This window comes from Zonotrichia albicollis, assembly GCF_047830755.1.
Source record: "Zonotrichia albicollis isolate bZonAlb1 chromosome Z unlocalized genomic scaffold, bZonAlb1.hap1 SUPER_Z_unloc_1, whole genome shotgun sequence".
In the NCBI taxonomy this organism is placed as follows: domain Eukaryota; kingdom Metazoa; phylum Chordata; class Aves; order Passeriformes; family Passerellidae; genus Zonotrichia; species Zonotrichia albicollis.
In genome coordinates, this window is record NW_027428339.1 from 592,156 (window position 1) to 618,937 (window position 26,782).

General features: G+C 41.7%; 1 protein-coding gene and 1 long non-coding RNA gene across 7 annotated transcripts; one reads left to right on the forward strand and one right to left on the reverse strand.

Annotated features, from left to right (window-relative positions):
• Window positions 1-379: 379 nt before the first annotated feature.
• LOC102075211 (protein ERGIC-53) lies at window positions 380-13,761 on the reverse strand. Of its 2 annotated transcripts, none has more exons than XM_005495953.4 (13): window positions 13,544-13,761; window positions 12,592-12,746; window positions 12,401-12,508; window positions 11,873-11,934; window positions 11,055-11,154; window positions 9,802-9,925; window positions 9,390-9,448; window positions 8,674-8,806; window positions 7,667-7,863; window positions 7,490-7,560; window positions 5,159-5,309; window positions 4,339-4,460; window positions 380-3,274 (listed from the first exon to the last, which is right to left on the reverse strand). In XM_005495953.4, exons 1-13 carry the CDS (start codon window positions 13,728-13,730, stop codon window positions 3,238-3,240), a joined length of 1,506 nt encoding a protein of 501 aa, XP_005496010.2. In that variant the 5' UTR covers window positions 13,731-13,761; the 3' UTR covers window positions 380-3,237. The 2 variants fall into 2 exon arrangements, with proteins under 2 accessions (XP_005496010.2, XP_005496011.2); XM_005495954.4 differs by having other exon boundaries at window positions 7,667-7,860; window positions 13,544-13,760.
• Window positions 13,762-13,911: 150 nt separating this feature from the next.
• LOC141727322 (uncharacterized) lies at window positions 13,912-26,212 on the forward strand. Of its 5 annotated transcripts, XR_012578342.1 has the most exons (4): window positions 13,912-15,497; window positions 15,892-17,787; window positions 25,667-25,824; window positions 25,928-26,212. It is a non-coding gene; the product is annotated as an uncharacterized LOC141727322 (long non-coding RNA). The 5 variants fall into 5 exon arrangements; XR_012578340.1 differs by having other exon boundaries at window positions 13,928-17,787; XR_012578341.1 differs by lacking the exons at window positions 13,912-15,497; window positions 15,892-17,787 and adding an exon at window positions 22,291-22,627.
• The last annotated feature ends 570 nt before the right edge of the window (window positions 26,213-26,782 follow it).

Consider the following 26,782-nt stretch of genomic DNA (forward strand, 5'->3'; position numbering starts at 1 on the left):
ATTCTTTGTTCCTATCAGTCACATAAGGCAAAAATATTTATGTGTTCTTGAAAGAACCAGGACTCTGCCCCTGCTTCATCCCTCTACCAAGAGGATGTAGCCATTTCTAGCAGCTAGACCATCAGAAATAAGTGGTTTAGGGTTTTGTCACCTAGAATAGATTAAATTCAAGATTCCTGTCCTCCACTTCCTAAAAAACTTGCTCCTGGCTGGGAAAAGTCACAGAGGGAATTCAGACTCAAAATGCCATTAACTCCCCAGTGTTAGGTAGAACTAAACCCAGATCTGTTAGTGTTCTGACTCTGAACTGAGGGTAAAGAATATTTCAAATACACTTGCTTAGATTTCATGCACATGTACCAAATGAAAAGAAAAAGGCTTACTAAAAATATGCACCTTTATTCAAATAAGGTTATCTCTGAACTCCAAGTATCAATTTACATCAGTCAGAAACAAACATGAAACTGTCAGCCGTTTGAATTTAAAATAATGAAAAGGAAAAAAAATTGACATTTTTTGGTGTTACAGTCATCGATCATTGATAAAGGTCAGATTTTCTTCCCACAGAAGTTACAAACCAGAGCAATTAATTTACAAACCGTAAACCAGGTCATTTACAAACCACATTGCGCATTTGACTTGTGAAAGATTCAGGGGTGACCATGTGTTTCATAAACCCCCACCGGTGCAATCCCATTATTTTGTCATTGCCAAATATTTGCACTTATTACCCACGATTCAAATATAACCTGTTCTCCCTAATACTGTCCAACTGCATTCTGCATCTTTTCCTCCTAGCTGTGAAACCTTACTGGATAAGAATCAAACACATTGTCACTGCTGAAAGACACCTAGCAGGAGGCTACATTGACTGAAAAATGTTCTTAGAATCCTAATTTGTTGCTATCCCTTCAAGAACAGACAGGACGAAAGTTGAGCTGGGCAGCTGGGAGTTTTCTTTTGATCCAGCGAGTTCTGGAAGCTCCCAGGGAGACAGCATGAGATGAATCACGAAGCAAAGTCCCCATTTTCTGGTGTCCCATATCAGACCCTCTGTTCCCTGCCACCACAGAAGTTCTCTCACGGCGTGTGGGAGCCACGTCTGACCCAGCAGGCTCCTCCTGAAACAGAAGGCTCCAAGCTTCCTTCCAGACATGGCCCCAAGCTGCTCTTCTTTCTAACAGACAAACAGAAGAAGGGGCTGCTCCAGCTTTAAATCAAAAAAATGGGTGGGTAAATTCACAGTAACAAAAATCCAGGCTCATTCCAATGGACACATCAGAACTGCCCCTCATTCTGCCAGATATATATCACAATACTTTCTGCATAAGGGGTTTTGCAAAGCCTGCTGTGACAGGAGTTCTGTTTGGATGCTGCGTTGATGCAAGAAGGTCTGCAACTGAAAGGAAACACCACTGTACAATTTCAGAACCATTTAAGAAAATATAGTAAGTTTCATTACAAGAGTCCGCGTTGTAATAGCTTAGACTCAAGGCACCTGGAAATATTTGCTGGTGTTGAAAGAACCGAAGAGATAAATTCCAGTGGGTTATTCTGCTTTATCTGAAAAGTTGTTTATTCATTGATTAGCCTGAGGCAGTAGTTTTTCTCATTAGTACAGCAAAATCTGCTCAAATTTAGAAATGAATCTATAAAGCTATACCGCTTGGAGTATCCTCCATACTGCAGATGTGTTAATTGGTGTAGCCAGTGTCATTTTCTTAGTATACACAGACATTCACTTTTTGGACACTGTACTTAAAGTAACAAAATAGATTGCATAGATTTATCATTTCTCCAAACTGACAGGCACGATACTGAAGTGTTCTTCATTACAGTGAATTTGGCAGCACGTGTTGCACTCCAAGGGAGCAGACTGCAGAAATGCAATAGGAGTAGTCATATTACAGATCATTTTTTGCAGATTCAGATAAACAAATTAACAGTTCTAAGTGAAATATCCTGATGCATTTGTGTATTTTATAGAATTTAGGAAACCACAGAAATACTTATTCTAATTCTACATACAACTCAAGGACAAAGTTACCACAGATATGTAAACAAGGCAAAAATCAATTAATTTCACATTCCTAAGTTGGGCCCTCTGCTTTCTTTCTTTCTTTCCTGAAGCAAATGTTCACTTGATAAGCAGTATCAAAATCACATGTTCAGTCTTACGCTTTTGATATCCAAACAGGAATTGACACAAAACACTGGTTCTACAGATTGACAAACATGTCTGAAGCAAGTTTGTAAAGAAATGGGTTAACACTCAATAGCTGCAGTTTACAATACTCACCATGCCAAGATTTAAACCAAAGCATCTGTACTTGATACATGAAAGACACAAGACAGCTTTAGAAAAGTAAAGACAAATTCACACACTAAATACATCCTTGATACAATCAGACTGGAAGATGGATAAAACAATCACCTTTGTTGGGAAAGTTCCACAAATCTCCCCAAAAAATTACAGACAGACTTGAAACCATGAAGAAAGAAATCAGCCCCACAACATACTTGAAGAAACTATTTTATCACATTTTTTTCTCACTGCCCAAAATCAAACTGCAAAACAGGGAGAGAAGCCTTTCTTTGCATGTTCTGTAGAATTGTTTTTTTACATCAAGTATCAAGAGTCAGGGTCTTAAAGGCCTGTCTTTGTGTCCACATATTAAAAAGGGTTTAAATAAGAATTAACTAAAATATTCCTATACTGTTAAATCCAAGTGGTAAACAAATAAAATGTCTATAATAAATTTTTACCCACTAAAAAAACCCAAATCCCACAGAAGAATGGTTCTTTGAGGTCTGGGATTTTTTACCTTCTTTTTATTTTCTATTTTTTTTTTTTTAACTGCTATGTCAGGACACTTAGTAGCAAGTTTTCTGCACAAATCATCCATCTGCAATTCACACTCTGAACAAACACCAAGCCTGGGTGTTTCAACTCCTCCTCCGGAATCTTAACAAAAGCAGAGGAATGGGGAGTTTGCCTTTCAGTATTTGTGAAAAAGTCAGCTGAAAACACAGACAGGGTGCACAGTCTTACCCCATCCGGCATTTGCTCCCTGTTTTTAGCATCAACACTTTAAATGGGAACTCATTTTATTTAACAAAATTCAATAATTTATAATATTGAAGTATATCCAACACTAAAATTTCCCTCATTTACAGAAGTGTAGAATTTTCTGTGCATACAGACTGGTGTTATGTACACACAAACGGAAAGGGTCATCAAAAGAACTTTTTGGCTGCTGCTTCTTGTTGGCTCCTGAAAGAAAAGGCAGAAAATAATTCTTCAAGTCTTTTTAATTTGAAACTAGCTAACTGCTTTACATTTTCATTTATTTGAAGATTAGGAGATTCCATTCCTTATTAATAGAGACTTAGAGAAAATACAAGTCATATCACAAAAACAGATTTTTTTTTCTATAAACAAAGACACAGGTAGCATCACTGTACTTCCAATTTTGCATCAGACACAAAAGGAAAAAAAAAACAAAACAACCCCACAAAAACAAACAAACTGACTTTTAAAATACTCTCGAACATTTTCTGAAGCTTCTCAGTATCTGATTTGCCTAAATATCAGGGAAAGAATTGACTTTAAGTGGGATTTCCTTTTACCCTCTGGCACAGATCATTAGTTTTCTTAGTGGCTACAGACACTGTGGATCAACCACATCCAGGTGCTGGAATTACAAAAGCATCACAAAGAACTGCAGGGGACCAGCTCCTTGTTTGTCTTGGAAATCATCATTCCAGCTCATGGCAAAAATACTACCAAGCATGGAGGTTTTCCTTTTCATCAATGCGAATAGAATTCAACATTATGACATCTCAAGGAGGGGGAAGAGAAGAGAAAGACCATCCCAATGAAAAGAAAAAGGAAAAGGAAAAGACAAAAGAAAAAAACAAAAGAAAAAAACAAAAGCAAAAAAAAACAAAAGCAAAAACAAAAGCAAAGCAAAGCAAAGGACACAACAGTCAGGCTGAACCAGGTCAGGTTCCCACCTGATACATGGTGGGTGAATGGGGATAGAATAAACTTCATTATGATAATCCAGCATTTCCAGTGGGTTCTGGAAATGGTAAATTTTGCATTCTCAGAGGTTTTGAAGGCGTGACCAGTTCAAACCCCAAGTGACCCCATCTGAATTCAGCGTGGACCCCGTTTGGAGCGGAAGATTGAACTGGAGACCTCCCAAGGTCTCTTCCAATCGGAATGACTGCTTGCTTTAACAAGATTAACACAATGATACCATTCCAATGACATTATCAGTCAGCAGTTCTAGAACTATTTGCCCTGCTGTCTTTAAGCCACACGAGACTTACCTGTACATTACATAACCAATGAATAACACAGTTTGCACGGCCACAAATACGAAGAAATGCATTGTAGATAAGCAGGATGGAAATGGTGGCAACTCTGGACACTTTTGTTTCTCACCGGATGGCTAAAAAGCAAGAAAAGAGCAAACAAGACATCCCATCAGAAGACTTAAAAAACAAGGGCTTTGCAATGTGATGTAAAAATCAGAAAAGATGGAGAGAAACTACAGTACTCTGAAAAAATAATCTTACTACTCATCTCACTCTCTCCTCCCACCTTTTACACTTCTCAGACAAACTGCCTGATGTTAAATTGAGGTTTACATGGGAAAGAATACATAAATATGGTAAATTAATCAAGGACCTTCTATAGATCATAAGCTAGTTCAGCTTAACTGCTACCTAGGCTAGACTAAGGTACTGCTGAATGTGAACACAGTCATTTTTTTGCATTAAGAAGCCTTAAGCAGAGCCTGCCTGAGTTTTCCCTGATTAAAGCTCTCCCTTGTGTGCAGAAGCACCACAGAATCTCCTCTGTATAGAGCTGCTAAGTAGGGGGGAAACACAAAAAAAAAGCACCTAGAAAACCTAATTGCTTGACCTTGTTTCCACAGGAAATTAGACTAAAAATCATGCTCTTTGTGCAAAACTTCTCATCAAGACCCAGATCATGCAGTTAGGTCAAGGCAGCATAGTTTTAGTGCAGCAGCTTAATGAAGGATTAATTGCTCCCTAAATTGCATGCTGGCTCTCCCTAGCTTTTCACTAGGAGCCAGAGAAAGCCGTGTTACACTCACACTTACACTCCCAGCACATAAATTACCGTGTTGCGCTGCACCAAGTGCTCTATGTCCCTCTTCACCACGTGAAGGTGTTCTTTGATGTCATTGAAGTGCTGCGTTGTTTCATAGACTCCTGCAGCGCCAGGGTGCTGAGCCCCACTGATGGAGCTCAGAGCGTCAGTCACAGAGCTTCTGAAAGACAAACAGCAACCCAGCTTTCATCACACACCAGCTTTTCTACAAACAGCAGCTATTCTGGACAGCTTTCAGCTCATTAGAATTAGGCTGAAATACATAACTGCACCAAAAGGCAGCAAATGCTACTGGCTTTCTAGAATACCTCTCAAGAAATAATCCTTTAGTCAAACTACGACTTTTAAAAATCGCTCTTTGTGCAGACAGCTGCCATTTGCAGAGTGCCCCATCTCTCAGTCACGCTGACAATAAGAACTAGCAAATATTCTGTTGCCAGACATCTGCTTTGCCTGCTGAGGGCTACAGAACAAGAGTTCTGTCTGGCGCTGGCCAGGGCTCTAGGATCAGCAGAGTTTAATGCAATCTTTGCAGAAACCCAAAAGCTGTTTGAAAAATAAATAAATAAATAAATAAATAAAATCAGTCATGTAAGAAATAAAAACAAGGAAGAGGCTTTAGGGATAAGAAAAGATTTAGATACATCCTTGTTTCGTGATTACCATTTATACGAGGAACTCAATTCCCATATGCATTGTCAAAATACTTAATATTATCTTATTGTGAATTCATTTTCCTTCTACAACAAATGAAATTAAATCCAGAAAAAGTTGAGGTTTCATAACTAATTTGGTTTGAAGTAAACTAGTCAATGAAAGAAAAAAACCATAATCTCTAATCAATATGTTTATATAATTTTCCCCTACTGTGCTCTTTCTTTTGAGTTGCAAAGAGGATTATTCTACAGCTAAAATATTTATCATGTGAATGATAATCTCTTCATTATTAACAGAATAGACAATCAAAATGTATGCCTTTGCATTTCTTTTTAATTTACTTAAAACTTTCCATTTGGTCGAGATGGAACCACACTTCAATGCTTTCATGGAGCACTCCAAACTCTCTGTAGAGTGGTCAGCAGTTTTTCATTTACCTGGACTTGCAATTAGTGTGACAGTGATAATTTTAGAAGTAAATTTCTCACTGGAAGGTTTTACCTTAAATAACCTGTCATGCCCACTGCCTCTGACAGTAATTCAGTCTTTCCACACACCTCACAGTGTTGTTATAACACAAGTGGGACACCCCCTTGGTTCTTCTGCCTCCTAACAGAACCGTCTCTACATAATGAACAGAAATCTGCACACCCACCTTCCCCCAGACCAATCCAGACTTTGTTAAAAGCAAAATAACTTCCCTTAATAGACACGCCTGTATCAAATTGAATTTCTATTGACTTTTGCATTAATAACACCCTGCTGACAGTTTCTATTGTAGGAACATGCAAGATTCTTCTGTAATCAGGTGATTAAGAAATCCACAATCTTGCCAAGAAAATTACTTGGCCCCTAAGTCCTTTTCCTGCGGGATGACAAGCGATGCACAGAGGGGCTGTTTATTTCTCTCTCTAAAAAAAGCATTTCTTTAATCTAAGAAAAGTATTAAGATGATGTTACGCAAACTGTGAGCTGGTAAGTAGTCACTAAAAGGGCAGACTGCCAATGTTAACAAGAAAATCTAATTTGCTTGCAAGGTATAAAGATTTGTCAAGAATATTAACATAAAAGCTTCTGTGGAAGAACAAGTGCAAAAATGGAAGCACTCTAATCTTTATTCTACAAAAAACTGACCTACTTAGATAAATCACAGGAGCTGCCCTTAAACTAATATGGGGGTGGGGGAAGCACAACTGAAGGAATTGTTTTTCTCCTTATTTTTTTAAATACAAGGTAAGTAATGCTATGTTTTAGCTGCTGCAAATGAAGGGCTAAACCAGCTTAAAGCTATTCCTGATTAAGACAGCAACAGTAAAACATCTTAAAGGGAGTACTGAGACACCCCCATCAAACAAAAGCATCTTCACAGATCTATTTTAGCAGTATAGCACGTTCTAGATAAGGGGCTTACTTCATTGTTTTTAAAGGGGCTGAACTAAGCTGTTGAATTCCATTCTATAAATAATGGAATTTCATTATAAAAAAGAGACAAATTAGGGCTCTTAGCAATCGTTGGGGCATGAACTGACTTTATTACAGAAATTAAATATATGCAGGGAGTCTTCACTAAGGAACTGACACAAACGTCAAGTCTGTCAATACTGTCTCACTGAAATAATACAGAGGATTTAAATGGAAATCATAAAATTCAAACCACAGCCATAATATTTGGAAGGTGTTTACCTCATTTCCTTTACTTGTCTAATGACCTCTTCTTGGGTTTTCACAACTGTCTCTATCTCTTGCTGGAAAACCTGGTAGGGGCAGGGGGGAAAAAAGATCAACATATCTTGGAAAAAAAAAAATTAATCCCACAGCTGGAATCAGGCTGGGCTCTGAATCACCATGGGGTTTATTTACCTGTCCCTGCTGACCTGGAGACCCAGCTCCTCTTTTGGCAATCTCTTCTGTGACTGCAGAGACATATTTCCTCTGCTCGTCCAGAATCATGTCCAGCTGTCTGTTAAGCTGTTTGATTTCCAGGTGAATTCGATTTTGCCCCTCAAAGATTTGCCTCAGTTCACGATCACTCACAGTTTCAAAAACATCATCTGCTGCTAAGAAAAAACACAGGGGCTTTTTACACATGTGCACATACATCCCTCACAAGTTGCACTGGATCATTCTCCTTGCTCCCTTAACATATTCACATCCATCTACCTTCTCCCACAACTTCACCATCCCAGCGTCCATAAGACTCTGTGGCAAAGGGATTATTTCTTATCAAAGAAAGGCTGAACCATATCTCAAAAATGCAGATCAAAATAACCTACAGGACCTTTAGAACATAATGTCATAATGTATCACTGTGCAATAAAGATGACAACCTGAAATTTCACCTCTAGCTGCCCAAAGTACATTCCCAGTGTATTTGCAGTCACATACAGCTATTAAAATCCACAGAAGTAACAAATGGCTTCCATTATATTTTCAAATAATCGGGTTCTTGTCTGCCCAGCATTAGGCAAGCATTAAAAAGCTTTTCCATGGTAAGCACATGTTCCAAGATATGCACAGGCCACCTTTAAAAAAGTTTTCTATGAATGTGCAGAAACAGACCAAAAAGATATCCTTTAAATAATGAAAAAGGCCATGCTGCCTCAATCACCACCTTACAGAGATGCATAACCTCCTCCCCCTTCTGTTGTTCATAATTCCCACCATGTTTCCAGTTGTTCATTTTGTTCTCAATACAGGCACCACCAAGATAACTTTAGAAACAGGAAACAAATTACAGTAAAGATTTTAAAATAATGTAAGTGACATCAGTGGGAGCTTAGCAAGATCAGCCAGAGTATCCCCAGTTCAGAACATCCTGGAAAACAAATGTTTTCCTGGACAACTGAAAAATAGCTCAAATAACTTGCCTGGCTGTCCTTGCACATCAGGATGTTCCCTTTGAAATTCTTCCTTCTTCTTATCCAATTCTTGCTGAAAGTGTTCAAACTCTTCTTGATACTTCTCTTTATCTTTCTGAGGGATTTCTGCATCTGGTGTTGGCTTTAAAACATTATCAGAGGGAAGGGCACGTGTGAGATTTTTTCATGTTCTCCCCCACTCTTAACACAACTGACTCTCCTGGTCAGATTGCAGAAGTGAACACCAAACAAAATTACTGCAGCACATTCATACATTCAGCTGAAGTGGAAAGTCACACATTCCCATGTAGATCCAATAGAACATTTTCCCAATACAAAATTAAAACAAGTTTAACAAGGTAAAATGCTGTTTAGCAGTACGGAATCATCCTAGAAGCAGGGAAAGTTGAAAGTGACAACAAATATTTGCCCACTTCCAAAAGAAAATGTACTTTATAATACTGCATAGTTTGATTTAACATCATGAGTTTTGTTGCTTCAGTGGTGGTTCCAGAATCCTGGTCTTGAGAACATTAATGACAATATTACTGAAACATTACAATACTAGTTCAATTTTTCTAAACCACATGACAGCACAGTCACATGCCAAAATTGTGAGACAGGAATGCCACGTATGACTTAAGAGGAAATACCATAATTTGGCGCTGCACATACAATAATATGTATAATAAAATATTTTACTAATCATGCATAAAAATTCTTACTGCTTCTTTCCCAGGTTCAGTCAGCTGGAAGGTCAGAAATGACAGCACATCATGGTCATCTGTATTCAACAAACAAAAAATAAAAACACCTTACAAATGTGTCTAACTCCCAAGCCAACCTTCCACTTGCAAAGGATCTTCAAAAAACTGCATCCTCACAAGTGTTTGTGCAGTGGGGAATGAGAATCTACAGGGGCTTTGTCAGGAAAAAATTAAAATTCTTTAGCTGCAGCAAGGAAAAGTCCAAAGCATGTAAGTAATTTGGGACTGCAAGAGGGTTCATTACATCCCCATGGTCAAAACTTAGTATAATGGATCAACATGAATAGTAAAAACCCAACCACCCAACCAAACTTTCTTGCAAGCCTTACAAGTCCCCACAGCATTTGCCATAATTTTTAATGTTTTCTACCTGCAAGTCCCCCTGTGGCTGCAGATATTCCAAAGTACCCTTGTGATGGCAACACCATATCTTCCACTTTGGCACAAAACTCGTAGTCCTCTTTATCCGGAGTAAAGCCATTATTAATTAATACCTAAAAGGACAAACACTTATGATTTTCACCACATTTTTGTGTTAATTTTTTTGTCAGTTCGCAGTAATGATCACAAAATACAACTTTATTGGGTAACTCAGCTCATAAAAAACTATTTATGTTTGAAAGAGACATTTTACCAACATTTTACATAAGCATTCTATTTGCAAAAGTCCACATCCTAAGAAAGTTCTGGGCAACACAGAACTGATCTACACCAGTCATCCCTTGCAGTTGTGATTCAAAGCTTCAGGAGATTCTGCATCCCCAGAGAAAGAGAGAACTGCAAAGTTTAGCAGCCACATCTGGGACACAGGAGCTCCCACAGGAGGCATCAGGCCCCAGGTGAGAACAGAGCAGCCTTGGAGGCTGAAGTTTAACTTTCATTCAGGAGTGACATGCAGCTTTTCCCATGACAACACAGTACAAGGTCTGCCCTCTTCTAGGTACAGTCATGTTTACTTTTAGAGAAACTTCTACTACAAAATGATAGCTCTGCACTTTGTGGCTGCTACCTGTGAATATACGAACAGCACCTTTCCAGAAGGGATCAGGTACCAACAAACACACACTCTGTAGCTTTCACAACCTGGCACAACATTAGTATTTTTCTCTCCTTACCTAGAAGGAACTCACAATCAGCTAGTATTCAGAGAAGCCTTAAAGACCCCCTTATACCAGTGGGTTTTAGTCTTTAGTCTTGAAAGCCCCTGTTTCTTGGAGGTGAGAAGCCCCAAGTAGAAAATTTAAATCTACTGTTGAATAGTTTTAGGTTTTTAGCCACATTTCAAGAACTTCTGGTTCAAAAATCAGCTATAAAACCCTCTGCAACTCTGCAACAATTAGCTTAAGAAATACCAAGCTCAGGAGCAGCTCAATCACCGGTAGCTAAAACAGACCCTGGCTTTGGGACACCTCTCCAGGCAAGTCCAGAGCAACAGAAGGGTTTGAGCACATCATGAGTGTGTTTGCACAACTGCCTCCTAAGTCACATCAGGAAAATCAGCAATACCTGCATTGCAATGCAGCCAAAACGCTGGAAATGACATATCTGTTGCAACTCTGGGAAAATCCAGTCTCACATTTAAGAAGCTGAGAAAAACAAGTAATTGTGTTATTTGGGACTCACAGTCAGTGTTTTTTGGTAGTAGGTGATCTTGACTCGCACAGGATAGGGCTTGTTCCGAAAGTCCCTCTGACAGGATGCCAGGGCTTGCGTGGCTCCATCGCTGTGCAAAAAGAGAACATCCATACAACTCTGTGTTATCATTAATCAACTGGGAAAAAAAAAGTGTCTGACTCTCACTAAGCAACCTCAGCACAGTTTTTCAATCTGCAAACTTTTCCAGGCTGTTCTGCAATTGCACTGAGCTTTCTGCAGGGATCTCCAGTACTGACTGCATGCTGTACTCAGGACACAATGCAGAGGGAATGCAGCAATGGGGAGGTCTGTTTTCTGAGATACATCCTAAGATACAATTTTTAGATATATTCCTGCATCCAGGAACCTAGATGGAAATAACTGCACCGACTGAGCTAGACACCTCTCCTCTCTGAAATCCAAAAAGGCGTCCAATTGTGCTGCTGATAAACAACTGGAAACCAAAATTAATCCAACTAATTTAACAGCAATTTGCTTTCAGTCAGTCACTTCTGCCAATTATTAGCTGTGTGTGGAGGAACCCCATAAGCAATAGTCTGTACTGTACCTGTATTCATCTGAGTTCACCCATCCCAAAGGGCATATGCCAACAAAATATCCATCAGTTGCCAATTTCTCTGCTGTTACTGCCAAAGCAGTGTTTTAACAAATAAAAACCCTCAAATGTAAAGGCACCAACAAAGTTCTGTATGAAAGAAGCCTTTATAATGCTTCTCAAAGGGTTTCATGGAACAATTCATCATTCAAAAGCAAGCATTCAGCAATAATGCTGAAAATAAACTTACTTCTGATGGTCATACAGCAGCTTTCCATTGTTGCCTACAACGATCACTCCGGGATTGTTTTTCTAGGGAAAGAAATGGCACACAAATGGATTAGTTTAATGTGAAGGGAAATATCAGCAACATCTGTGAAAGCCTTCTGCTAAAATCAATCCAAAACACCTACAAGCAAGCCAAAGTTATGCAGGGAGAGCAAAAACACCCAAGCAGACCTACTACGTATTGTTTAAGTTTCAGGATCATTCTGGACTGGAAAATTGAGAATTGAATACAGCAACTGTCATCCTCATCAGCTACAAAATCTTTGCTGCTGAGCTGCCTCAAAGCAGACTTCTCCCAAGAAAAAGAGCATCTCTGAAGACACGCATAGAAATTGGTGTTTCCAGTGGAAGGGAAACCTGACTGTTTTATTTTAGCCCTTTGAAGTGAAAGAGGGGAAGAGTAAGAAAACAACATCCTAGTTTCTTCCTCAACAGGCAGAAAAACAAATTAATTTGTCATCTTTGCTGCAAGAGTTTCCTTCCAACCAACCTTCCCATCATTGTCAAATGAATCAAAGAAAATTCCAACACCGTTCCATTTATCAGCTGCCCCGAAAACAGGACCTTCCAAGCCTTGCTCTTCTGTAAACCAGATTGCCTAGGAAGAAAGCAAAAAGTCGTAAGTCAAGATTCACTTTTAAAGCACATTTGTTCTTCTCAGTTACATTAAACCGCTCCTACCAATCCATCAGCTCCAATGCGGCCTCTGCCTGTAACTCGAAAGGTCACTTCCACTTCCCAGTATTCAAATATTGATTTGTTTTTTGTCCACACGGAGCCCTTCTGGCTTTTCAAGGAGGTTGTTATACGGATCTGATCTGCACTTGGGATGGCATCTGTAAAGAAAACAAGATGTTCTAACTTTCTGCTTAGCAGTACAAAAGAACGACAGGTATACATTCAGAGAGAGATTAATTTGCTTGCATTAGAGAACATTACTTTTAGGGACTATTTTCTTGAAAAAGAGGGGGGAGAACTCATCTATAGGCAGTTGCCTTCATGTCACTTGCATCATGACGTCAAGTAAAAAAAAAAGGTACATTTGAGAATTAAGCAGTAGCAACTAAGTTAAAGTCTGACAAAAACCAAAACCACAGCAAAATAACAGAAGTTTTGCAGAGAAACTGTGAAGATGGAACTGTAAATGTCAACACATTTCACAAGGGGGGACACTCAGGAAAGGCAACGAGCCTTTGGGAGCACCATGGAACCCTTAACCCAGAGCGCACAGAAACAAACGTTCTTCAACCAAGTCCTATTTGCATTTCGAGCTTTGAGACGCCGAAAGCCAGCGGTTTGTGCGGCAGCAGGGCCCGGGCCGAGCTGGAGCGCGGCAGCAGTGACACATCAGCACTTCCCGGCAGCGCCGCCAGTGCCCTCCCCGGGCCCGCGGCCGCCGCACCACGAGCCCATCGGGCCACGGGCACCTGCGGGCGGGCCCGGGCACCTCCTCGCCGCCGCCGCATCTCCCCTGCGCCTCCCGTGCCACGTGGAGCCCGAGGGCACGGCCGGCACCCACGGCCAGCTTCGCCCGCGGCTTCTCCCCGAGAGCCCGCGTTCCCCGAGCGGACCCTGCCGCCTCCACCCCGGGAACGCCGCTGGCCCGGCCCCGGCACCCCCGCCCGGCACTTACTGCCCGTGTGCACCCAGAACGGCACCGTGCCGTCCGCCTGCACCAGGTGCGGCCCTTTGAAGCTGTACTTGTACTCGAAGCGCCGATGCGGCGCAGCCGCCGCGCTCTCCGTGGCCTGTGCACCGGAGAGCGCCGGGCGGCCGAGGGCGAGCAGGAGCAGCACCAGCGGGGCGAGCGGCGCCGCCATGTTGGCCGAGCTGCGGGGCAATTCACAAGGCCAGCGGGGCGGCCCCTGATTGGCCGAGCGCGGGGGCGGGCACGTGAGGGGCGGGGGGAGAGGCGGGACCGCGGTGAGGGCGGGCTGAGGGCTGGGCTGAGGGCGGGGAGAGGGCGGGGAGAGGGCGGGGCACCGGGGCGGGTACCGGGCACCGGGCACGATCGGAGCGTGGCCCCGATCCCGGTCCCTCCTGGTGAATTTCCGAGCAGCCCTGGGTCCGAGGGGCCGTGCGCTGTGAGCTGGGGCGCGGGTCAGCCGCGTTCGTGCGGCCTCTCAGGCAGCTGCGAGCCGCTAACGGTGCACAGAATGTCTGAAAGATCAATACGCCGTTCGTTCCCCTCAATGTTACTTCCTTAGCAAAGACGGTGCATCCACCAGCTCTTTTCGGTTCATTTGCAGAGCAGTCGGAAGTCCCGCAGGAAAATGCACGCTGTTTCTCCCAACATGCGAGACCGGCCTTCCGCAAGGCGAGCAAGCCAAAGCTCAGAGGACAGGCCCGCGCCAGCCGTGAGCGGTGACAGCGGTGACAGGTGGGGACAGCCCCGACACTGCCCCGATGGAAACACGGCTGGTGTCGGTGCGCAACGTCACACAGCGGGGCAGGGCTTGTCAAACCGAGAGCTAAACCAAGCGCTGAACCAACAGTTAAGAGCTTCCTTTTCCATTCTCCTCGTTTTCAGCCTGTCTCACTGCCTTATTGGAGAAGAAAATACTCATCAGGAGTGTTTTTCAGTTTCTTTACACCCTTGGGTTTTGTTCTGCATTTTTCATACCCATTTGATTCTGACATCCCTTCTTTTCCTCTTAATCTGCAAGTATGCCCCATCTAAGACTCAGTAAGTAGGTTCAGAGCCTGCTAAAAAAGAGGATGACCTTGGAGGCATTTGGGAGAGATTAAGTTATTTTTCTAAAATGGCACACATCTCCTTCAGCTTGGGTGAAAGTAAAACCTTACATTCTCACTTTCAGCTACACAAAGGAGTAAGCAAATATATGACCAGATGAAACTTGGCAAGCAAAATGTTTCTGAGATAAATTTTAGAATGTCTACATATAAATATATTGAGGATTCTTGAGCAGTTAACACTTGTTTCTATAGAGAAAGAAGTGCTTGACGTTTTGTTTTATATAATGTCTTCCATCCATCAGTATTCTAAACCATCCCTGATTTATGAATCTATTTTGCATTTTTAGAGCATATATGTGGGAGATGTCATGGGAATTGGGAGTCTCTTCTTGGCAGCTTTCTAGACACAGAAAACTCAGCTGTTTTTCTGTTCTTTAAAGATCTAGAAAGTAACTTTTTCCAGTAAAATTCTGGAATTACTTCAGGGGATAAAATGGTGTGTGCCTCAGAGGTCCAAGCAGGGCAGCATGAGGCCCTCTCCTGTCTGCTTCCTCCATTTGCCGGTAGCCTCAGAATTAATGCCTATGAAATACCAGAACCACGCTGAAGGAGACTAGAAAGCCAAAAGCTCAAGCCTTGAAACAATTCCCTCTTACCCACTCACCCACACGTGTGAGAGCAGGCTGAAATTTTGCCATTTAGAGGCATTGGCATAGACACTGTCTTAGCAATTGTGCATGGAGGATTTGTAAAACCTCCTTTGAAAATGGAAACTCCTTTAAAAGTCTTCTTCCCAGGCACAGAAAGCTGCCCTCCAATCCACTGTGACATGCAGGAAAACATCCAGAGACTCCCAAAATTATAGATATTAGCAGTTTAGACTCTTCAAGGTAAGTCTCTTCAAATTGTTTTGCTACATGAGCTCACTAGAGGAAACAAAAATGTTTCCTATTTGTAAGAACTTTTTGAATTCTGTCCTGAAAATTACATTTGAATTCAAACCCAGTAACAGGGAAATGAAGGCTCAGCAAAGAGAACAGAAAATGGGCCACTGGATTGGATTGACAGGAACTGCCTGCACTGGCAGTTTGATAATCTGTATAATCATAATTCTGTACAATCATAACAAACAAAATACCTTCATTGTCTCAAATTCTGCCTGGAAGTAGCTAGTATAATTTCTCTATCATTATTCTTATAAAAATGCCATTATATTTCCCACAGGTCTTGTCAGGGAAGTCAAAACCCCTGTGAACATGCAGTAGCTACAAATCTCTCTTTCAGCCTCCAGAGCTCTGAGCATTTGGACACCTTAACAAGCCCACACTGGAAAGTGCAGAGGAGAAAAAAGGAAAACAAATGAGGCTCCAGTGAGTGAACTTCTAAAAAGTGTGGGGAGAATCACTGCTTATGCTAATAAACTTTTGAGGTATCTTGAGTTGAACTTGAGGATTTTGAGCAGGAATGCAAGACCTGTCTGGTCTCCTCCCATCTCAGTGACCGGTCCGTGATTTTTATAAATATCCCTGAAGGCAAGCCTTTGCACACAGGCAGAGTTATTTTCTGTGTCACAATAGATGGGAATGCTGAAACAGACTGGGTTTTTTGCCCTGGCTGTGCTTTAATATATGTGCAGTTAATTAAATGCTGTGTGGAAGTCACAATGGATTTTACTTTTGGGTTTTCCTGAGACCATGCCTTAGCATTTGAGCCTTATCTCAGCTTTATAAAGCCACTCATTGAAGCCAAAGACTCACTGTCCTTGAGTTGCCCCGGGTAACAATGGATAGGGAAAGCCCTGGGCATCTTAGAGAGCATTACTTTTTCTCGTTATTTCTGTTTATCAAATCAGTGAAGGGAAGGTGGGCTTTCAGTAATTTTAAGCCACTCTTCAACAACCAGCCCGATTTAATCGCAACTCCAAGACATCTGGAAGTAACAATTTTTCTTTTTAGAATAATAAAATTATTAAGATTGGAAAAGACCTCTAAGATCATCAATCCAGCCTTTAAAAAAAATCTTTTTTTTTTTGACAGAAGAATTTCTTAAGATGTATCACAATTAAAAAAAGACAATATATTGAGCCCTGTTTTTCTGTGCTTCATCTCCCTGTCACAGCCTTGCGGATTCTCCCTTGCTCCTCCTCCTAGGCCAGCAATCTGTGTGTGAAAGTGTATTATTTAATTTCAATTACAATGTTAATTACAGAAGACAAGTGGTTACTGAATCTTGCACCGTAATTAATCAACCTGATATTTACTTACTCCGTTGCTCACGCGGGATTAAGCTGGGTCTGGACAAGCAGGGCAAGGAAAGTGAGTGACAGGAGCATTATCATGGCACACTGCCTCCCATTGGGAAAGTTCATCTTCCTTCTGAAAGAGACGCCTTCAGGGATCATGGAATTTGAATTCCCTGTGAATTTGGTGTCATCTTAGCTTGACCAGCTCTGGAAGAACATATTAACCTCCTCTTGTGATTTTCAGAAAACCATTCTAATTTAGCAAGTAATTAAGGGTCACATGTAGGATAAAGAGCTAGATAAGCTTGGATTACGCACAGGAAGCTTTGTTTCCAAGGCAACCCGAGCAGAGGGGGTGTTAATGCTGAGGTCAGGCACTTAATGAACTGGGAATGGTTTCTGGCTGCAAAATGTATTCGAACCGGGCATGGCGAACTAACAACTGCATTACCATTTAATGATTTGATGAGAGAAAACAAATGCCTACAGGGCTACTTATCGGGCAAATACTGCAGAAAAAGCTTACAGGCGGTGCCACCGTTCTGCTAAGCGAGGTCAGGAGAAGTGCAAAGCGATGACGCTTGACAAGCCCGAAATACTGCGGTCAGCACGGATGGATTTGGTGGCTTCCCAGTGCGAAGGTGTCGCGGTGTGCGTCAGCTGCCGCTGCTGACACGCTCAGCCCGTGCTGCGCTCTGTGCCTACCCATGCTGGCGCTGCCCGCAGCCTGTGGCATCGCCCTGCGCGATTTAGCGCGCTGCAAAGCGACACAGCTCTTCCTAGGGCTCCGGACGCAATCCGCTCCTGGGACTTGGGACTCTGGGAATTAATCCCTCGGGGCATTTGACAGGGCAAACCTCACACACAAATACCATGCGCATGGATAAAGTGGCCAAACAGCTCATCTCTAGCAAAATAGATGGATTTAGTAAAACACGGTAATGTTTTCAAAAATTATTCTTGCATTGTTTTGTTCTGTATGCTTAAGGAACAGCTGGGAATGAGATTGCTGTGCTTGAAGGATATTAGAGAGTACAGAAATTGGAGATGAGCCGTTAAGTACCTGCCGCTTTCTCAGTTCGCTTGGGCCTTTAGCTCTGTGAGAGAAAAAATTGCACAGGCATTTTTCAGAGCTTCCTTTAAAACAAGCAGGCATTCTCTGCTTTTTGGGACAATCGGGATATTCTGTAAGGCTGGGGTGTTCTTGTGGAACACAAACACCTCTAATTTTGTGCCACGCTTTTTCGAAATATGTGGATGCATAAATCACGGCAATTTTAGAGGCCAGCTGATCTCTTTCTTCTGTGTAGCCTTGGAATAAAAGCAGGTGATTTTACGTTAGGCCACCTGTTTGCACAGTGGAATTGAAACACTCTGCTCTTTCAAACAGGAACTGCAGGACTTTCAGTTAAGGGTGACTGTGCTGAAGGTGAGCTGGCAAAACCTGAGCTGCTCACAATGGTAAAAAACAAACCAACACACAAAAAAGCCACCAAACAAAAAAAACCCCAAACCAAGCTAACGAACAAACATCCAGAAGGGAATTTACCTTCTTTGCTCACAGGTAGACAGAAGAAAAAAAAAAAAAAACTTAAAAAAGTAATAGCCTTAAATAAGTTAAAAGTTTGAACAGCGGCAAGGAGAATTTATGCAAAATATTAGGGGATATTTTGCTTTTCTTCCAACTGCCAAATACCTGGCGAGAGGGCCAACAAGGCTGTAGCCTTTCTACACAGGACTTTTGAGGATGCCATCACATGTTTTTTAGTTGATATTTCTTTGAGACACAAATTGATAATTATTCCTGGATCAAGGCTAAATCTTACAAATAATAGCTGGGCATCAATTAAAGGGCATCATGCCTTCCACAGCCCACTTCATAAAAAAGGCTAGATTTCAAAAGCATGCATCAATTGGGTGTTAATTCCACTAAAGGAACTGCAAAGAGCTTAACGTGCTTGGCAAAATCAAATGCCTTCATCCAACTATGGCCTGTAGAAGGTTCAAGGTGACAATTACCGGTTTGATGGCGACCAGAGTCAGGCCATCTGAGATGGAATCAAGCTGCAACATCTTCACTTTCCTCTTCAGTGAGAGACCCCCTTCTAACATGTCCTTCTGTGGTGCTGGGTGGCTCTTTTTAAATTGAATTTTATTAAAATGAACAATTGGGCCATTCATGTTTATCTCGAACAGGGATGAGCTGAACAGATTTTAAACCATCTAAACCTCTTTGAACATTAGGAGTTGTCAAATTTAGAATCTCTTTAATAGAATGACCCAGAAGTGAGCCATAAAAACCGTGTGAGCATCCCTGACTGAACTTTGGCTTCCGGGCTGCAGGCTCTGGATGAACTGCCCATGTGATTCTCAGCACAGCTTGAACCACCCAATTTCTCACTGCTGCCTCTCTTCTGGTTGTGTGACAAGTCCCTGTCACTTGTCAGATGTCTCCCCCAGACTCACCTCTGCTACACTTTTGTTATCTCCCTTGTTTTATCTCCCATCCCTACCTTTGCTGATTTCTTTCTCCAGCACATTTCTCTCTGTGCTGACTCTAGGTCTTCCCTCAGCTCTGCCCAAGTTTCCATGTCCTTGTTGTTTCTCTAAAGCATGTCCCAGTCTCAGTGGGGAGGGCAATATAGGGCATGATCCCTAATGCATCCAGATAATTCCTTTTGCAGTGCAAGCACATCACTGCCACTTGTCTCTATTTCTGTATGTGAGCAGGAAGGAGTTCTCAGTGGGTTTGCTAACCAAAGCAATAAGCATGGGGAAGTCCCCTTCAGCTGAGTTTTACTGAGAAGAAACCCGTGGAACCCAAGGGAGAAGAGACCACTGACACACCCGCACCAAATTCTTTGCTGTCACCCCTTGTGTTTTTTGCCTGCAAATGAAATTTGTAAACATATTAAACATCACCCCATGTGAATTCTTACCAAACTAACATTTCTAGAGTGACCAAAACTGAGGAAAAGCCATTTTCAGACTAGGAGAGGACTTGCCAGCCTCTCCTCTGCTGCTTGCTTGCTTTCTCCAGCTTTACTGATGTCAGAGATTGCTGGATACACTGCCATCTGCCTCCTCTCCTGCAGGGATAGCTGCCAAATTCCCTCTGAGGTCAAAGATGAGGATTATTGGCCCCTGATGGTAGGAGCCACAGATGACATGGCCTGAAAATGCAGCCAGGTCCCAGCAGAAACAAACGAAAGATGCTCCACTCTAGCAAAGGCAATGCTGATTACAGAGGTGATTTGGCTCGAGGCACTCCAGGAGCTTTGCAGCCACTGAATTGCTCTCTGCGCCTGCAGGAAAATGCAGGGTTTACCAGTTTTGCATCTTTCTTGGCTGTTTTATAGCTATGGCTGGATGGCTATGGGCACCTGTTTGGAGAAACTGGTTGTAACTTTGTTCTCTAGGAAATGTCTTTCTAACAGCCAGCAAGAGATCCCTCGTTTTCCTGACAACCAAAAGAAAATAAGCGACCACGCATTAAAGTGGAAAGAGTCCAGTTCAGAATGTGAATAGAGCTACAAGTTATCAAGCATAAACACAAACCCAAAGAACTCGCTGTTTGTATACTGATTGAGATTTCTATACACAGGTTAAAAAAAAAAAAAAAAAAAAAGGAGGAGCCCTGACACTTTGTTACTCATCTACATAAATAGATAATCAAAATTGTCTCAACTGAAAAGTTCATTGTCTTCTTGAGCTGACTGGAGGAGTCTCAGCTCCACTTCCATCTTTTCATCCAATAGGAAACGGCTTAGCTGCTGGATTTTGAAGAATTTTGAGAGTTGACTGTTTGTCCTGAGCCCGTGCCAGAGATTCCAGACCTGTCATCATAGGGCAGCCTCTTCCTGGAGGCCTAAAAGTGTTGCTTACTTGGACAAACAGCCTGGAAAAGCATCCTGTGCCCACGTGTGTGCCTAGATTCGATATAAAGAAATTCAGAAACAGCAGAGGACTGTGTTTAACACAGAGATTTGCAGTGTCACCTTCAAAATTATTGAATTTTGCTCACAGAATTATTTCTGAGTCTTGTCAGGCAACACCAACAATACAGCAAGGCCTTTTTGTACTCTCCATTGGCACTCAGAATACTCTCAGTAGCTGGGAACTACAGAATTGGTCTTGAAAACCAGGAGCTGGTATCAACCCACCTAGAGAATACATGGAAAATACAGCGTTTAATGTCATGCTAACCCTTTTTTAGGAAATGCATTTGCATATGGCAAAGGCAGGAGCTCAGGTTTAATACTCTGATGGCAGAACTTTCAATTAAACAAAAAAAGAAAAAAAGAGAAAAAACAAAGAGAATTCCAAGGATGCTGGCCAAAGTGTGGGCATTCATTTAGTGCTGGAATTGTCCCTTTCTCTCCCAAAACTCAAACCTTCATAGCTATTTCCTTCATGCAGTTGTTTCCCTTCTCGGTTTAGTTTCGAACCACAGCAGTTGGTTTGGGTTTTGAGGATGGTTGGTTTTGGTGAAATGGTTTTGGTTGTGGGGTTTTTTTGGTGTTTTTTGGGTTTTTTTAATTTTTTTTGGTGTGGCGCTTTTTTGGTTTTGTTTTTTTTTTTTTTTTTTTGTTTTTTTTGCTAAGCCCTCATTAACTCCACTCACGCTGTCTTACTCAGTTTGCCAGTGGTTAAGTAGTGCTTTTTTTAAAAAGCAACCAATTAGCACCTCATCAGCTTCAATTAGAGGAGACAAAAGCAGTGTAAAGATAACTCAATGAGAGGGGGTGGCACAACATCATGTAATCACTTAAGACAGCGGTGAGCATTCACTGTACTGGTTGTGCCAGGCTGGGCCCATTCACCTTTCCCTGCTTCTTTCTGGATGCATTTAAGACTTTTTTTTTTTTTTTTTTTTTTTTTTTTTTCTGGGAAGCCAGGCCTCCCAGGAGTCTCAGAGTCTGTCATTCAGGGCTACCTGTTTACAGCTCAGCGACCAGAAGGACCTAAACAATCCTATATTGTACGCCCAGTGCTTCCTTAAACTTAGGCCTCTACAAAGGCATGTTTTCAGAAGCTGGGCAGAATAAGTTAAAGGCTGGCTTTATACTCATTAAGTGTTCTGCTTGTACTGTCTTCTAATTACATGGCAGGGCAACAATGTCTTTTTTTTTTTTTTGTCAATGGCGTTCTTTGGAGCAGTTAATTTGGTGCCTGTACTAAATGCCCCCAAACATTAATTAGTGTGGAAGGAACCCTAATTTCCTCGGCAGCTTTCCTCTCCATTTACTTCCCTTGTTTTCACATAGGCTTGGATGAGCCTCTATAATGAAATTACCTCATTAATGCCTTTATTCTTTCAAAGTAATTCATTCAAGATCTACCATTTAGTTTTAATTTGATGCCGTCAAAAGCAAAAGGTGCATTCATGTCTTTGATTAGTGCATTTTTTTCCTCTCTAAAGAGTGGACAGATTTAAATTATTAAGATGGCAAGTAGTGAGTTATAATTGGATACAAGCAGCACTTCAGTGAATATTAAATGCTTTCAAAGCCTGGCCTATCTGCTCTGCTGACTATTAACTGTGTCCAGTGAGTTCTTCTGTGGGGTTTGAATTAACGGCACATTAGCTACTGTGAGGCAAATGAAGTTTAATTTTGTTTATAAAAAACGTTGCAGTTGCATTTATCAACATGACATTTCCTTGTAGCAGAGCTCAGTTTGCCCCATTATCCTACCCTGACCTCATTGCTTGGTTAGTCCAGCTCACACGGGAGCTCATCCTGTGCTCAGCCTTGCAAAGTCTGGACACCTACCTGGGTATGGCTTGGAGGATAAGACCTGGGAAACTCTAAATATTGTCACCTTAGCTACATTTAACCACCCTGATAATTTGTTTACAGAGTAGAGGGGTACAAAGTGTATTTATGATTAATGGGGAACGCACAGGCATGGACCGAGCAGGGACGATTTAACACCAAATCTTTGATCTTCTAAGATCATGTCTCCATCCTTCCTCCTTTCAATCACAGCTCACGTCAGAAACTACCTGAGATGCATCAGAGAAACACAGATGGCAGAAAACTTCTGCAACCTGCTTGGCACATGCCATTTAGGACTAATTACTTAGACTTCATTGGATGGGTGCAGTGCTCCTAGTCCTCGAAGATCAATCACATACTTGGGCCAGGAGCTCTGCAGGGCCCTGTGCTCCCAGGGACTTTCAGTTTGGAATATCTCCAAGGATGGAGACCCCTCAGCCTCTCTGGGTTTTTTTGTGGTTTATTTGGTTTTGTTTTTTTTTTTTTTTTGGTTGTTGTTGTGGGTTTTTGTGTGTTTTTTTGGTTTTTTTTTGTCCGTTCATGTATTTGATTGTTGTTTATCGGTTTTATTTTTGGGAATATGGGTATTTATATGGCGGATCTTTTCAACTAGTATTGAGTAGTTGTTTTCTTAGTTTTTAGTAGTTGAGATTTTTTTTCTATTTCGTTAACTAGTTCGGTTGTTATTTTTACAGAGGATTGGTTATTCTTTGAGTTAGTGTGGAGGTAGAATTTTGTTTTTTTTTTTTTTTTTTTAGTAACGTTCAGAGTCTGTGGCACTGTTTGGAGTTTAGTAGGTTGGTTTAATTTTTTTTTGAAGTTTTTGTAATTTGCTGTGTGTGTTTCTATAGGGTTTTCTTTTATTTTGGTTCCATTTTTCTGTCGTGATGAGAATTGTTAGTGAAAAGAGTGTTCTTTTTTTTTTCTCTGACGCTTGTTTGGCTGTTGGAGGTGTCTCGATGTTTTTAGAAGATATTGGTGGGAATTTGATGCTGTTTGTTCTGTCATTTCATTTAGGAATTGGATTTTAAATGTACAATTATAACTAACTATATTTAAACAAAAGAAATAGATGTATAGAAATGGGAATGAGCCACTTTTATTTTTATATATTAGATCTGTTTTTAAAACTTAACATGTAACATAAGTCATTATATGTTACAATAGGATATTGTATTTTTTAATAGAGTATTGTGTATGTTTATGGATATATAAATAAAGAATAGAAATGTAAACACAACCCAAACAAAAATACAAATATAGAAATATATTGCAAATATATGCAGATATATAAAATTTAATAATTATTAATATATAAAAATTAATAATTATTTCTAAATATAAAATAACTTAAATCGATACAATATATAATACAAGTAATACTGTATATATCTTATTTAGCATATTATAGGAAATGGATATAAAGTAGATATCATATCGATGTACTGTACTTATAATATAAAAAATTATAGATATGATAATTATAAATAGAAAAGTATATTTCACGTAGTTTAAAATAAAGGATGTTTATTTTTCATTTGGCAAAAGCAGGGGTTTTAGTAAAAAAGTTATAAAAACATAATATAAAGGTAGAAGTCTAAGTATATAAATATATCATAAATAGCTAAAGATTAATGTAAAAATTAAAAATAAAGGAAAAAAAAGTTGTAGCAGTAGATATGATACATAATTTTAAAAAGAATTTATCTCTATTTTTTGAATAAGATGCATATATTTTTTTAATAAAATGCATCAATATATACTAGAAATTGAAATGTGAATATAGTCATGCAAGCTCTAAATATAAAAATATTGAAATGTACTTTTAAAAAAGGTTTTTCTGGTATTTAGTTAAAATGGGACTTTGTTTAAAGAATAAAAGTATTATAGAAATGTAATTTTAAAACTAGAACTGTACAATCAATAGAGAAAGATATTTATAAAAACACAAAAGAGAAATAGATAAAATCAATAGGAAAAGACAGAATATATTATATAAATTACATGCTACATCCATGTCCACTATAAATATGCACTTGAATATAAATACGAAAAATAGAAATATCAACTTTATATAAATATCATTTAAAAGAACGGAGCTTGTTTTGGTCACGTCGGATAAGAGGCAGGTTTTTGGCATTTATTTCAGAGCAGTTTTTGTCTGGGGTCGCCCCTCTTCTTTTTTGCCGCCGTCGCTGCCCGCAGCCCCGAGGCGCGCTGCGCCCCCGTCTGGGGCGGGCGGCAGTGCTGCCGCCTTGTGGGCAGAGCGCGGTACTGCAGCCCTGCGCCGGCAAGCAGCCGAGAGGCCGCCGTGTTGGGAGCGGCGTGTCGCGGGTGTCTCGGACTTTTCGTTGACCTTCTCGAGATGGCGGCCGAAAGGGCGGGGAAGTGGAGGACCGCGGCGGGTCTAACTGGACTGCTGCACAGAAAACCGACGGGGACGCGGCCCCGGTGCAATTTTCTGTGGCGTGTTAGGTGTACCCGACACAGGCTGTGGGCTCAGCGGTGTCGCGGGCGGGCGCATTTTTGCGGGTTTCTGATAGGTATCTGAGTATTGGCCTCTTTATGTCCAGGGGCCTCTCATGTTCGCCATCTTGGGAAGGGCGCGTCGCGAATGTCGCGGACTTTCTTTGACCTTCTCAAAATGGCGGGGGAAAATGTCACACCCCGGTAAGTCTGCCGCCCTGTGTCCAAAGGGCGGTACTGCACCCCCCGAGCCAGCGCCTTGCCTCTCGCCGCTGGGTGCCGGGGGCGGCGGAAGGACGCGGCTGCCGAGCGAAGGAAGTGCGAGGGGCGGGAGCGAGCGGCATCGGAAGAGGGCTGCAGCCCCCGGGCCCGCGCCCGCCACGCTCCAGGCGCTGGGAGCGACCGCGGGCCGGACAATTCCGGCGGGGCGGCCCCGGGCAGGCGGCGCAGGAGGCGGAGCGGGGCCGTGGCTCTCGCCGCCGTCGCTGCCGCCAGCTTTGGAAGGTCGGGCCGGGCGCCCGTCCCGTCCCGCCGGCTCCCGGTCTCTGTAAACTCCTCTGTGGCTTCGCAGGTCCGTGCTGGAGAGTGGGAGAAAGGGCCCTGCTGGTTGCCGTGTCCTCGGTGGGCAGCGAGCTCTGACCTTGGCCGGATGGGCTGCTGAGTAATGGAACAATGGGGATGCGCTTTTATATATTTAGTGACCTTTACAGATTTCTCCCTCTGCTTCAGGTGAGCGTGCATCATTGCAGGCTTGGGATTGAGTGAAATGCGCTGAGGAAACCGGCTCTGGGGAGGGAAATGCTCTGTTAACATGTGCCTGTTCTTCTGTCAGACTCATCACAGCAGGACAGCGTGAAGACTGAAAGTGTAAGAAGATGTGGAGGGAAAGAGAGAATCTGACAGGAGCATTGAACGCACAGGTGCACGAATTCTGCTTTTGGCTTGGATTTAAACTCAGAAGTTGTAAGGAATTTGGGAAGGAGAAGGGACATTTCAGAAGGAGAAGGAGTTGTTGTTACAGTCCTGGCAAAATCTTTTGTTCTAGCTGATAAAAGAAGTTAGTTTAAATTAAAAAAATTTAAAAATGTGGGGTTTTTTTCCTTCACTATTATATTCATTGGTGGTATATGGTGTGTTATTTCTTGGTATTATTAACTCTGTGTAAATTGTTTTTTGAGTGAAGCTAACTTTCTGGATGGGTTTTCAGGTAGGAATGGATGGTATTTCAGGTAGGATTAATTTCAATAGGTTTCTTTCATAGACTTCTCATAGGTATTACTGGGATTTTGGTATTGTTTACTGTATGTATAAACATACAGATTTGGTAGGGCCAGCTGGGCTGCTGGAGTTTTGGGTGTGAATTTATTAGATGGCTTTGGTTAAATACAGAATAATTATGTAAGTTAACAGCAAATGACCCAATTTATCCAGCTATGCTACCTAACCACAAAGTTTTATGTCTTACCAGTTTTCTGTTCTTCTGCTCCAAGTAGCTGTTGCAAAAAAGAAAGCACTGTTATTTTTGTGAAGAGTTTTCTTCTATAACAAGCCCTTTACTCCCCTTGAATCTGAGTGGCCAAACAGCTGCAGCTGTTCTGAGGGCTTTTACACCTGGGAGGATTTGCCCCCTTCCTTTTCCTGGGTGCCATGGGAACGAGAGGCGGGCACCATCGGGGGTATATTAACC

Excerpts from the sequence above, each read along its gene's own strand:
- LOC102075211 (XM_005495953.4), bottom strand. The coding sequence starts at position 13,730 with ATGGCGGCGCCGCTCGCCCCGCTGGTGCTGCTCCTGCTCGCCCTCGGC. Across the intron at positions 12,509-12,591 it reads GCATTGGAGCTGATGGATTG|GCAATCTGGTTTACAGAAGA; the intron begins GTAGGAGCGGTT and ends CTTTCTTCCTAG. Across the intron at positions 9,449-9,801 it reads AGCCACAGGGGGACTTGCAG|ATGACCATGATGTGCTGTCA; the intron begins GTAGAAAACATT and ends TGTTGAATACAG.